Here is a 13,950-nt window from a genome sequence, read left to right as displayed (position 1 = left end):
TGCTCAATTTGACTTTTTATTGTTTGGTTAAATGTTTTCAGATTTGAATGTGTGTGTGTGTGTGTGTGTGTGTGTGTGTGTGTGTGTGTGTGTGTGTGTGTGTGTGTGTTACCTGGGAGGGATTTGGAGCCTGGTTTGGGGGTAAGGCCTCGTGCCCTGATCACCTCCACTTCCAGCTGGCCTTTCTTATCCATCAAACCAATCTGGACATCACCTGAATATACAGGAGCCATACAGAGTGTTAATACAAGTTTAGAACTGACAAATGCAAACATTTAAAAAAACCCAGATAAAACTATGTTTAAACTGTTTGAAAAAAGCAGCACACACAAGGAATGGTAATTCCCTTTTATAATATACATAATAATATATAATATTTGTTGAGCTGTCCATGGCTGTCACTCACCCATGGCAGGCGTTGCCAGTGTTTGCCGGCCCACTAGCTGACCGGGGCCTAAACCGTCCAGGAAGTCACTGAACTGACTGTCGGCACCCAAACGCATCCCTGAGAAGATCAGACTGACACACAGAGACACACACCAGAGGAAAGTCATTCCCACACTTTACCTTTGTCCATCATGGTGACCACAATGTTTCATCATCAGAATATTTTCTTTGTTAATGCTGAGGGGTCGGGACAGAGTTTCAGACTTTATTCCTGACCTTGGAAGACGACAAAATAATCTGTGATGAACGTTTTTAATACGACTCGTGTTCTTTATCTGTAGATGGATTTGACATCCATGTAAAAAATGTACAAATGTCTGTTTTTTCAATCGGGGGCATGGAGGTTTAAAGCAGCTTTGCTAGACAAGAAGCACAAAAATATACTTTTGGTTGCATTATGGGAAATGTAGGATTCAGTGTTTGTGGAGTTTGTCTTATTATGGACTACAAGCCTCTGCAACTTTTTTTTACAAATCCTTTTCAATCTGTCTCATGTGAATTCTACTTTATGCAAGTGCAATGTGCATGATGGTCTAGTTTTACATTTTGTGACACCTTAGGAAACCTGCCTCCTGATGATGCATGCTCTTACTCCCTCGGCTGTTACTTGACAAGCCAGTATGAGACAAACCACATATGTTTGCAGTACAGTCGGTACCACCTTGTTAAGATTGAGTCAGATTGTATCCTCTGAAAGATGGAAGAGTCTATATTGTGTTCGGTATAACATCAATTGTACAGCACGATGATTATAAACGTCCCATGACGGGATAAGTTATATTCTGTGGATAGGCTTGGTTTTAGTGCTCACGTACTTCCCCTCAGAGCTGTAGCTGTTCATGCTGCCATCAGTCGACTCTCTGCTGGCCTGCCGGTTCATGACCGACCCTGCGCGCGGAAACTCCACCGGAATGCCGTACTCCTCACTCCTCTTGAAGCTGCTGCTGCCGGCCTTGGCCACCTTCTTACCTGCCGACGCTTCAGACACAGACAAGAGGTGTTGAGCCTCTGGTATTTGTCACATTTAAACCAATGCTGTTATCAGTTATCAGGCATCTCAGGTCATACCCACCCATATATTTACTATAAATTCAAGGTTGCTACTTTGACAAGCCTGATAACTAAAGAGTGAGATTTATTTTTATGCAGGTCATCCCATGCAAATCAATGTCTCGTGGTGACCTCACCAACACCTTTAGAAAATATGATGAACAAAATGCATTGTTGTACGCAGCCAGTACATGCACATCTTCATGTTGCTAGGAGAGGGCTTGGAGAGATGATCAAACATTTTTTGGAATGGGGAATTTTTAGGAGGAAGTTAGAAAATTGAGGTGGTGAGGTCACTGGAGGAGAATCTGAATGAAAAGAAAACATCTCAGTCTACTTGTTACTTTATTGTTTAGCAATGAGGGTGTAAAGGTAAAACTCAGAGGACTGAAGAAATCATACAGTGTGCGTCCAACCATGAAGGAAGAGTTCAGCTCTTTTTAAAAGCCGGCTGCTGTTGGAATAAACACAAATTGTATTTACATTCATTTTGTTGAATTTTGTTAAGGAAATAAGTAAAAGTTTTGTTTTGGAAAAAATAAAGTTTTCTGACACAACCAGGCGTCTTGTAGAACTGAACCAGCCTTCAAACATGATGGTGGTGGTGGGAGTGGATGGAGGTAGGAAGCGTGCCGGGGGCTGGAGGTGCTGAGGACCCTCGTCTGTCTAACAAAGCTACTCCTCAACTTTTCCTTTCACTCATTCTCCCTCTCTCTGACCATGTCTGCCTGAGTTTGGTCTATTTAGTTTGCACTGGTCTCCCTTTATAAATCAACTTATTCTTTCTTATTCCTTTTCTCAATGCAACTTCAAAATCATCAGAGAATTAACATTTAACAGCTGCTATTAACATTATTGAACCCTGCAAATGTTTTTCCTCTCGTATAATATCATAGATTATTATGCATCTACAATGGACTTCAAAGTCCTCATGAGCGTCCCCTGAGATAAAGTGTTTTCCTTTACTCTTTGCCCTGTCTTACAGTGTCTGTCTGCTCACTTTTCAAACTGTCCATCTGTCTAACTATTGCTTTACCTTTCTGTCTGTCCGGCGCCTTACCCGCCGCTTCTGAAATAACACACACAACAACAACAACAACAACAAAGCCCATAAACAACAAAACATCAGAAACAGAAACACTGGATACACCTATAAATCTGGTACAATGATACGGACATAGTGGTTCTTGTACATCTGTGTGTGTGGTCATACTTGATTAGAAATTATTAGCAATGATTAGGGAAAAGGATTTCCTATGTTCTTACTGACATTAAACAGGTTTATTTTATTAGAAATATACTAATTATTTGTTTCCATAGTGATTTTGCTTTCTTGATACAAATCACACTGTCTGCTCTTATTCACATTCTGCTGATAATGTTCATTTGCAAACTTTATATCTATTATATTAATAATAAGCTAATTGCTAATCAACTTAACAGCAGTTAAGATTTATCTCCATGTGTGTAACTTACATGTGTGTAACAAAAGTCACTGCAGTGACGTGTACCAGTGTGTGTCGGTGCAGTGTGACATCAGTGCTGTGGGTGTGGTTCCAGGAGGAAAAGAGCCCACATCTGACCACACCAGCTCCAGCATTTAGTGAGGCTGTGTGTGCTCAGAGGTTAAACACACTTCAACTAGAGAAACACTGCTTCTCCATCAGCTGCTGTTACTCTTTACTCTCTTTTTCATTAGTGAGAGTTAGTCGGACTCTGCTCGTGTTACTTTACTTCTGAGGGTACGGTGGGTTTGTGCGATGGTTTCGGTCGGCCTGCTCTCTGACCTGTCTGGCTGATTTGCGAGGTACTCCGGCTGCGTCTGGATGGTAGGATGGCAACAACACGTTGGCTCAGGCTCGAGCGCCGCTTCTTGATCCCGCTCCCAAGGCTCCCCAGCGCGGTGTCTGATTGGCTGCCATCGGCGTGGTCCATGCCGTAGATCTCACCACTCACACTGGTGCTCTTCATCATGTGGCCGCCCGTTGCACGAATGGCCCGGCTGATCGTTGTGATTTGTACAAACAATCACACAATGTCATTCAAAATCAAGCTTTCAGATGACTTAATAACACCACGACTGAAAGGTAAACACTCAGTGAGAATGAACTGTGTGTGTTTGCGGGCGCGTGTGTGAGCGTGTACCTGAAGCGTCCCCGGGGTCTCTCTGACTGGATGGACATGTAGCTGGTGCTACTGATGCGAGAGGCACTGCTGGTTCGAGAGATGGCTGACACGTCGCTGACATCACTGTCTGAGGACTTATGGGAAACGTTTTCACTGCTCCTCCTCTGATCCTTGTAGAGCTGCAGGAAACACACATCATACAAATCCATCAGTTGTTATCGATCCACCAGGAAGGTGTTGATACGTCAAGAAGATGCATATTTGAATGCTGGACTAATCAGTATTTTAACACCGATGACAGCCTTTCAGCATCTCTCAGGGCAACTGCACTGTCTCACTGCTCCCCTTGAGACAGTCAGGGTCCACACCACGTTGAGGTTCCCACAAATGTGCATATTATCTCACTGCTCTCCTTAACCTGGTTTAAGAAGCAGCACACAGTGAGGCGCTCTGCTACACCCATTGTACACTAGTACCTCCCCAATAATGGAGATGCAACTTGCTGGGAATAAAACCAGATTATGCTTTAATTTGAACAGCGGACCATCTCTTTTCTGAAGCACCAACTCTGATCCACTGGACTCTGTCCTTTGATGATGCTACAAAACCAAACAAATGCCGATTGAGCACAATAAGAGAGAGAGAGAGATCTTTGTTTGCATGACTGTAATTTCCTTATTGCAAAAAAGTAAAATTTAATGTTTTTAATGCTTCGTATTTGCTTAAAGTTTTAAGCCCAGCACATGCTCATGGGTGTCTTCACTTCACTTTGTTTCAGTTTGAATCTTTGATAAGATTATATCCAGTCATTGAACAACCAAACTGATAAAGGTATGTCTCCACATATTCATCATGGCAGGAAATGTGAAGTGGATAATATCTGCCCTTTCTGTGCTGGTTGCAGGGCCCTGGTGTTGAGCATGCTGACTCACCATCACGGCTCATTTGTTTAAACCTATGTGATTTTGCTGCAATGCCAAATCTTCTGTTGTGAGAGAAGGTCTGTGGGACACTGGTGTGTAGGTATTAGTTTATTAGGATAACACTGTATCCTGGTTGTGAATGCTACATGCTTCTGTGAGGGCTGTTCAATAACTTACATGCAGATTGTAACATATATGTAAATGAATAAGGTTGTAATTGCAATAGTGTGGTAGAGTTCCCTTCATCACACGATAAAAATGTTAATTCAAACACTCTTTCCACTCTAAAATAGCAACACTCTTAGTGTTAACATTAAAAAAACATTTAAATGTGTTCAAAGGTTGTTTTTAACCATTTACATTTTATAAAAAATATATGAAGGTATATATATGAAATATATAAATCATGTCATGTCTTGCCTGTTATAACTTTCTACACCTCTTCTTCCATATCAAAGAATTAGCTGCCACTTTTAGCCGTTTGAGTCGGTTTGAGCTGATGATCTATCCCCTCAGATTGAATTCATTTCACATTCAGTCACATGGAGGACAGTGTAATGCATCACAAAGACAGCACTGCCACAAGGTATATTGAAAAGTTCTGCTGATGGCATGTAGACATGTGTGAAAGTCAGGACATCACCATTAAACTGTCAGCTTTCTGTAAGTTAGGGATTGGACGACCGGCCAGTATGGATTATACACTTCTGTATTCGAGGTGTTGCAGTAGGTGCTTTCTTGAGTGACTGCCCAGTTGGAACCCATTCATTTTTCTGAGTGGTCTTCACCAATATTGTAATGTAATTTATTACTTCCTTGCGCAGTCAATGCAATTTGCTGCGATGCACCTCAGCAGCATTATGCCTCTTTCTTTCTGGGTGGAACGCTCTGCTCTGCTGATGAGTTTGTTTTAAGGGGAACTGTCTGGGCAAAATGACATCAGAAAAAAGTTACGGCCCACCTCCCGTTTGTTCTTGAGAGCTCTGTCCAGGTCCTGTTGGCTGGAGGTGGAAGCAGCTGACACCCGGTTGGAATGAACCCTCATCTGGAGCTGACGGACACGCTCCTCTGCTACCAGGGCTGCACACACACACACACACACACACACACACACACAAGATACCCCCATTACATGATTTCACCAGCCTGAATCATAAATGGTGGAAACATTCCTATTATGAAAGTCTTTATGTTTGGGCACAAGAGTCCAGTGGCATCCACTGATCAGACCGTCTCCTCTGGTTGGTTACCCTCTTGCTTCCTTTAACACAGGCAAACACTGACAACGTACAGAGCGATGGAAAAGATAACCAATAACTTTCCTCTAGCCTTTTCGCAGCCATGAAATAGGATTTCTGAAGCCACGATATGTTGTTTGTTTTTGCTTCATATTATAAATCATGTGTAGTCAAAAGACATGGGCATTCGAGTTTGTCATAATTAAGAAAAGGCAAAGAAAACACTGAAAATGTCTGATGACACTGTATCTGTCAATGTCAGTCAGCACCTGGGATTTCTTTATGGGTTCCAAGTAACTTTGCCTCTAGCCAAGGATTTGGTGTCTTACTCACTAGATCATCATGGTGGAAACTGATTATATTATTCATCCGTCTCCAGACTTGTTCGAGCAGGACTCAGTAAGTCAGACACACCCTGTATATGCCCATACCTTGTTCTGCAGTGTTGCTCTTGGGGGGAAGCTGTGGGAGCTGCCTCACTCTGCGGGCTGAGGAGGACGTCACTGAGGAGGAAAGAGACGCACCACCTTGGAGGTGGCCCCTAACGAAAAATAATATGATAGAGAAGCAGACGGAGAATAACACAAAAAAAAAGTGGGAGGGAGAAAAGAGGGTTGAAGAGGAGAGAGAAGAAGAAAGAAAAAAAACAGGGAAGAAAAGAATGGGAAGAAAAAAGGAGAGAAAATTATATTAAGGTCAACATGTCTGTCGTCCAGGGGGTGTACTCCTGCACCGCTGGTCAGTTTCACAAGTTCATCTGTGGGAACATTTCATATTTTTATCTTCAGAGGAATAACATCAAAAGTTGCATAAGAAGCATCAGTCATGGAAATGAAAAAACAGCAGCGGTATTTGGGTGAACAGTCAGTGGAAACAACATATTCACAAAGTGAAGCAGAGTGAAAGCTTTAGGGTTTCAAAGTTGGGGACCCTGTTGCCAGAAAGAGCCGCAAATCAAGTTTAAAACAGTGAAGAACACAGAAGAGGTGAAAGCCTTTAAAGCACCAATCCAACAAGTTTGATACACATTCAATCCATTCTCACACAAGACCTGAGAACAGGGGTTATTCATAAATCCTTCACTATCTATTTAACTGGGAATAAACCTATAATTAGTCGGTGTAGTTCCAATTAGAGCAGCTGCATGTTCCTCAATATTTTATATATTAACATATATTAAACTAGGGCAATGGCATTGTTATGGTAAGTTTGAAATGTTTCCCATTGCATAGGCTATTGACTCCATTATACTCACATATGGCAAGAGAATGAACTGGAGCAAATCAATTAATTATGTTGTAATTAATAATTACTTGTAAATGTGTTTTACAAATAACCCCGTGAATGTTGTTCCAGATATTGACGGACAAGTTTTGAGACAGACCAATATATACGAAACGGGAACTTGACACCAAATAGTTAAGACTCACACATCCGCTGATTACACTGATAAACAATGACCTTTCAACGTCCACGCAACACTTTCACTGTACAGTAAATACTCAAACACAGGAAAGCAGCATCAGAGGCTCTATTGTGGTAAAGACAGGTCACAGAGAGACACTCGTACACAAACTGAAGGAGGTACTATGGGAGTGAGAGAGCACAATCCAAATGACAGGGGATCTCCCTGTTTGTGGGTTACAATGGTTAGGGCACTCATTCAAGGAGAAGCTCCTTACCAAGGGGCTGAAGTGGGCCCTTCTTTCCTCTGGGGCCCCTTAATATGGAAGTGGGCTTAATTCTGGTACACATACACACGTGTGCAGTCACGTGTGTTTCATACAAACCCAGAGCCAAGCAACGACATGTGTGAGCAGCAGCATGCAAGAAGAAGAGAAGGACGGACAATGGGGTGGAGGAAGATTGGACGAGAGGAAAAAACAAGAATCTAAATAAATGAATAATCTAAAAAGCATATTAACTATTTTAAGCCCATATTATAGAACATGTTTGGAAAAACTGTTGTATAATTACATATAGTATTCAGGGTTTTTCCTGGCTGAAAAATATGTGGGGGTGGTACTGAGGCGTCAGGGGGGGGTGTAGTGCCAAGTTCTGCCTGCCAAGAATAGCATGGACCTCGCGGGACCGCACACAGCTACAGCAGAAAGATGCTACCAGACGCAATAGTCTCGATCACAATGTACTGTTTAAAAACTATATAACCTTGTTTGTTGGTGTTTATTAATGATGATAAATGATCCAATGCCTATTGTTCATTAATGTTTCTCCATTGCCGTATAGATGAATATGTCTGGTAGCGTCTTTCTGAGACGGAGGCGGCCGCCTCGCAATTCTCTATGCAGGAAAAACCCTGGTATTTTAGGATAAAAGTTGACACATCACATAAGAATTTCTATATGCTTACATAGAGCACATGGGGCTCTTGAAAAACCATATTGGGATGTCTGCTCCATATCCATTTATATAAGCTACAGCAGGGGTTTTCAAACCATTCCTGCCCAAGGCACACCAAGGGGCAAGCCTCTAGGCATACCTGTAATCCTATTCATGCAAAATAGTCCTTTTGACCCATGTTATCCCTCATATCAATCTTTAAACGTTAATTCTAATTCAAAATGTCAAATAAAAACTATATAAATCATTGAATATTATTAACAAAATAATTCATTCAATAATCAATATTTTTTATAAATTACATAAGAGCAGAAACAATTAATTTAAACCAGACCTGTAAAAATGGGTAATTGAACTGTTTTCTTTTGTTGTTACTTCTTCTGTCAGTGGATGCTAGCTTCAGCTCCCCTCTACACATTAATGTGCAGTCATGTGACCATGAAGTGGCAGAGGAGATATCCGACAAATGTTATAACTAAAATGAAACATGTCATCGCTGTCACCTACACTGATGACCATAAATTGAGTGTATATATTAAGCTGAGCACTAAAGGTCCATAAACCTATTTAAAAGCAATACTACTGATTCATATAGTTAATGTTTAGGTTTCATTTACAAGACGAGGGCAAAAGATCATGGCAGGAACATATTCATTTAGTCTCAGTGACCTCCTACCATTTGACATGTGCTGAGCCTGCAGTACATGTCTTACCTGCCACTGCCAGAGAGCTTCCTGCCATGAGTCTGACATTCAGGTGTTTCCAGGGTCCGAGGCTGTCTGGAGGATGGTGGATGGGCAAAGGGAGCAATATAAGACAGAAAAAAGATGGATGGATGGAGAGCATGATAGATGATAAATCATTTAGTGTTAGAAGAATCTGGGGCTGTTGGGGCTGTGGGGGGGTGGCATTGGACTTATAAGTTTATAATCTGGAAAACAGGAAATATGCTGTGATGCATGGCATCATGGTGTTATGAATAAGAGGTGTCACATAACCGTGCTTCATCTGTAAGCAAGCCTGTGTGTGTGTGTGTGTGTGTGTGTGTGTGTGTGTGTGTGTGTGTGTGTGTGTGTGTGTGTGTGTGTGTGTGTGTGTGTGTACAGACATGTGCACGTTGAGTATGTGTGTAGCTCTTCATTGTACTGAGCTGAATTAAAGTCTCTTGAGTAGGAAGTAGCATCCATATTCTCCATTCTTCATGGACATGAAAATGACAAAGATAATATGTGCATCACCACACACACACACACACACACACACACACACACACACACACACACACACACAGAAGTGGAGTACTAAGCCTTGATAAAAGACGAACACACAGACACTGCAGATGCAGATTCCCTGAACAAAAGGAAAATGTGGACAGACTGCAGGAAGCGAACGCAGCAAGGCAAGATTTCACATCACAACCAGAATAAACTACCATGAGTTCACAAGAGCACAAACTGAGCACTAAAACCATGAAGGAAGGAGGAAGAAAAGCAACAAGACAAGACTACAACAACCACCACAACCAAAACCTGGAGCTAAAACTCTTGGCATCAAACTATAGACCAGAAAAGCAGCAACCACAAAGTAAAAGCCACACAAACAACCCTTTACACAATGTGAGTGACACATAATGAAACAAAGTAGAACTTGTCTGTGTCTGTGGAAGAACTATGTGATTTTTAATATATGACAAGTTCTACCTTGTATGTTACACTCACTCTCACTGTGTCCAGCTCAACACGGAGCTCAACTGTGCCACAAATAGCTCATGATTCTATCTTGTATTTGTTTAACTAAAGTGAAACCTCGCAGTGCAAACCCAACCACTATTGGCTTCAAGGAAATTAAGATTTCAGTTATAAGCGAGTTCAAAGCAAACGAAAAAAGGAAATCATTTTGGGAGAAATACCTGTGAGATTTCTTGCTGAGAGTTAGAGAGGATTGATATCAATCATACCTGTATATCAAATGTGAATATACAGCCAAGACACATTAGCATAGCCTAGCATGAAGACTTGAAATAGGAATAAACAGCTAACCTGGCTTTGTTTCAGGGAACAAAATGTGCCTCCTAGCACCTCGAAAAACTCATTCATTAACATGTTATAGTGTTTGAAAATCTACCTTTGTTCAGAGCCAGGATAGCCTTTATATCTTGTTTCCAATTTTCATGCCAAACTAAGCCAACAGTGTCCCGACTGTAACTGAATACAGTCACCAAGCGCTTTATTTAGAACACCACACTGATACTGAGTAGTCCCTCTCTTTGCTCACGGTTCTTTGCATCATTGATTCCACAAGATGGTGGAAACTTTGTGGTTCTGCTCCATGTTGACATGCCTGCATCTAATCATTTCATATCACTGATGTGTCAGCTGCACAGTCAAACTGCCTTTCCCCTGTTCTACCACATCCCAAAGGTACTATTGGAGTCAGAATGTTGGGCTCCTTTTTGGTTTTGATGGGACCGAAGACGAGGTTTGGAAAAGGCAATCAGACACGAGTGAATCTTGATGCAGGAGGTTGCTGTTTTGTTTCAGAAACATACCATTTCAATTATCTCTTCTAAATACTTACCCTTCTTGTAGATATTTGATCGTCTCAGGAAGCATTAATAATATTATCTTGTCCTGTATTTATGGTCCTAATATTGATGACCCTGCCTTTTTTTTCAATTGATTACCTGATCTGAACTCTACTAACTTAATTATAGGGAGTGACTATAATTGTTATCCAGATCCCACCTTGATCGCCTTTCTTCACGCCCCCCCCAACTGATGAAGAATATTTTTCTCATATGTGCACAAAACATATATCTGGTTGTTTTGTTATTCACTCTAAACTCATTTCAAATCTATTACAAACTAAATATCAGGGAATCTTAATCTCTGATCACAGTCCTCTTAACACATCATTTAATTGGTCTTTACCCAAAAAAAAAATTCTTGGCAATTTAATCCTTTATTACTGCAATCACTGTCATTTTAACAATTATATAAAGGCAGCCATGGATGATGTTTTGACAAAGATTATGCTGCTGATTCACATTCTATCTTATGGGAATCTTTTAAGGCTGTGGTAAGAGGGAAAATGTTCCCGTATGAAGCTTCGCTGAAATAAGGTGTGGCTCTCTGAAGCAGAGAAGACATACTATTCCTCTCTGTCCATGAAAGATCTACATACATTACATCACGAAATGGAAGAGTGAATATAACATAACCCTGAGTGATCAGATAATAAGCAAATAATTAAAAAAGCTGAGACAAAAATACATTTTTAATTAATTGACAAGCCAGGCGATTGTTGTCTAGGCAGTTGCACAGGCAAGTAGGTCCATCCTTGAACTCAAGTCTTCCACTGGGGAAACTTGAACTAATCCTCGTGATAGAAATGAATACTTTAGAGAGCTCTATACAAAGGTTTAAACTTCTAACTGTAATGCATCAGATGAGCATATCGAGAAATTACTGGATTCTGTTGAATTACCCAAAATAAGTGATTCTGCTAAACTTGATTCTAATTTTACTGCTCGTGAAATTAAAGAGGCAATGAATTAATTTCCAAGACTGCAGGTCCAGATGGGTTCAGTGCAGAAGTCCTACAGTGACTTCATGCCCCTTTGCTTTTCAGAATGATTAAACATTCAATATCTCATAAGATATTTCCACAATCTTTTTACGAGGCCAATATTTGTCTGCTACTTAAGAAATGGAGGGACGATTCAGATTTTTTGGCGTATAGACCTCCCAGTCTTCTAAACTAACAGCTTTTCTTTTTTTAATACCTGGAGATTATTTAATATAGTGTTTGCTAAACATAAAGTAAATGATAAGCCTGTAGTTATCTCGCTTGATGCAGAATGGGCGTTTGATCAGCTTGAATAGAACGGTGGCCAAGAGAGCACACCTCACTGCAAATTACTAGAAAAAAATTGTGCACATTAAGAAAACAACTTCATCATGGTTTGACTTTTTGCAGCGCATGTGTCGTCAAATTGATGAAGATGTTTTCTGAGTTTACTTGTGCAGTGACTTTGTTCCGTCCACAGACCTGTTGCTCAGTGAATGTTTTTCTGCATCTATAAGATTTTACACACTGCATTGCTGCTGGCACATTATTGCCTTATTGGCTAATGACATGATTAAGTGAGTGACATGTATTCCATATAAAGTGCTTGGTGAATGCATTCATCTGACAGACATGAGGGAGGTGTGATCATTCCAGCAAGTTTCCCAAAGTTTTTCACTGTTTCTTTGACGGCACCTAAAAATGAGAAAACCTGCCACATTTCTTCTGAACAAAATTTGGTAAAATTTGCCTTTTTCATGATACAAGATAAAGTCACACACTGCACTTTAATCAGAGTAGAGAGAGTGGGAAAAGATGCAAACGCACAACCAGCTATTCACAAAAATGTCAGAACTCTGTAAAGAGATTAGTGTTTGCTGCAAAAACAAGGTAGAGCTTGACATCTGCCTGAGCCCCAAAGGACCCAACTGAACCAAGAGGATTTCAATCAGGTATCAGAGAATGTGTTTTCATTCATTACAGATAATTGCAAAAAAAAAAAAAAAACGTGGGATATATTGGTGATATATCACAGTATTAAAATATCTTTCTTGTTTCCTTATAGTTCAACTTGAGGACTTTAAAGGCAAGATTTTAGGGCACAAGTCAAGCTCTAGGAGGAAGCGGACGAGGGTCCACAAAGGATACCTGTCATCTTCCGGGGAAGCGTGTTGAATAAGAATCCTGGGACTTGCCGGACGTCTTCGGGGCAGGGAACGGGACAAAGATTTTCTATGTGTACACATACAAAATATATCACCCATATGACCAAATCAGCAAGCCTTTCAAAAATCTGAAAACCGTGCTATCCCATTATTACTCATGCACATAGTGAAAAGCTACCGAAGTCTCTTTGTGCCTGCCATGGCTACAAGAACGTTTTCACCACTTGGGGGCAGTGAAACAAGCTGTAAACACAACACTGACAAATAACCCTATACTATAGTTGTCAGGACAAACTTGCTAGCAAACAGTTAACCATTTACACAACCAGCACACAAAAGCAACATTAGATTTAAAATATTCAACCTGCTTTTGGCTATATTTTGGTCTCCACCAAAGAGGCAATATCTGACTATCTGCTAAAAAACTCTCAACAGTGTCCTGGCAGTCACATCGTTGAAGATTTGTTGCCAGAACAAAACACAAAAAGTAAAGCTCCATATCACTTCCAGGAGGAAGACACCCACTGAACACACCAGACAGACTGTGGATTGAGTAATTACTGCGACCTGCAACTTGTTGTTTTGACAGAGGCAAGAAGAAGTAGGTGTATTAGTAGGTTGTTTTTTAATTGGTCATAAAATGTGATCTGATCTTCAGCTCAGTCACAAGTATAGAAGTGTCAAGTGTGTCAGTTATTAACACATCAGCAAGTACAATATGTTGTGTCTTTATATCACTTGCAATTACTTAATATAATATTTTGGTCCCAATTGGAGGATATCACTGAGGTCAAATCTATGAATTCATTTTCTTATATTCTTTCAAAGTGAGAGTGATCTGATGTGTCTATGAGACTCCTTTCTTAAGTGGTTGCCTGCTGGGTTTTAAAACTCAAATAAAAAGCACATACATTGTGAAGAAAAAGGGGAAAAAGTTGACATTTCATTTGCCAAAGGAGCATTACATTGGACTGAAAATGAAAAGAAGAACCACAGAGTGAGGTTTCCTGTGTGCCCTTTTCAAGTTTCGTTTGGGCAAATGCTGAACAAAACTTTGTAAAACTTGAAATT

General features: G+C 40.6%; 1 protein-coding gene across 38 annotated transcripts in view; it reads right to left on the bottom strand.

The window, feature by feature from the left end:
- Positions 1 to 13,950, bottom strand: part of LOC117775846 (regulating synaptic membrane exocytosis protein 1-like) — an 89,666-nt gene that overhangs the window by 4,063 nt on the left and 71,653 nt on the right. For 19 of the 38 annotated variants that reach the window (XM_034609338.1, XM_034609355.1, XM_034609353.1 and 16 more), the window contains 10 exons: positions 12,863 to 12,946; positions 8,860 to 8,925; positions 6,217 to 6,326; positions 5,509 to 5,627; positions 3,643 to 3,803; positions 3,285 to 3,499; positions 2,534 to 2,566; positions 1,263 to 1,425; positions 407 to 519; positions 113 to 214 (listed from right to left, as the gene is read on the bottom strand). In XM_034609338.1, coding sequence (XP_034465229.1) covers positions 113 to 214; positions 407 to 519; positions 1,263 to 1,425; positions 2,534 to 2,566; positions 3,285 to 3,499; positions 3,643 to 3,803; positions 5,509 to 5,627; positions 6,217 to 6,326; positions 8,860 to 8,925; positions 12,863 to 12,946 — 1,166 coding nt within the window. Of the gene's footprint in view, positions 1 to 112; positions 215 to 406; positions 520 to 1,262; positions 1,426 to 2,533; positions 2,567 to 3,284; positions 3,500 to 3,642; positions 3,804 to 5,508; positions 5,628 to 6,216; positions 6,327 to 8,859; positions 8,928 to 9,281; positions 9,337 to 12,862; positions 12,947 to 13,950 lie in introns of all 38 variants that reach the window. The other 19 variants (XM_034609358.1, XM_034609368.1, XM_034609372.1 and 16 more) reach the window with 7 other exon arrangements.

This window comes from Hippoglossus hippoglossus, chromosome 15 (assembly GCF_009819705.1).
Source record: "Hippoglossus hippoglossus isolate fHipHip1 chromosome 15, fHipHip1.pri, whole genome shotgun sequence".
Lineage (NCBI taxonomy): Eukaryota > Metazoa > Chordata > Actinopteri > Pleuronectiformes > Pleuronectidae > Hippoglossus > Hippoglossus hippoglossus.
The sequence above is the reverse complement of the archived record's forward strand: the minus strand, read 5'-3'. Positions and strand labels throughout refer to the sequence as shown.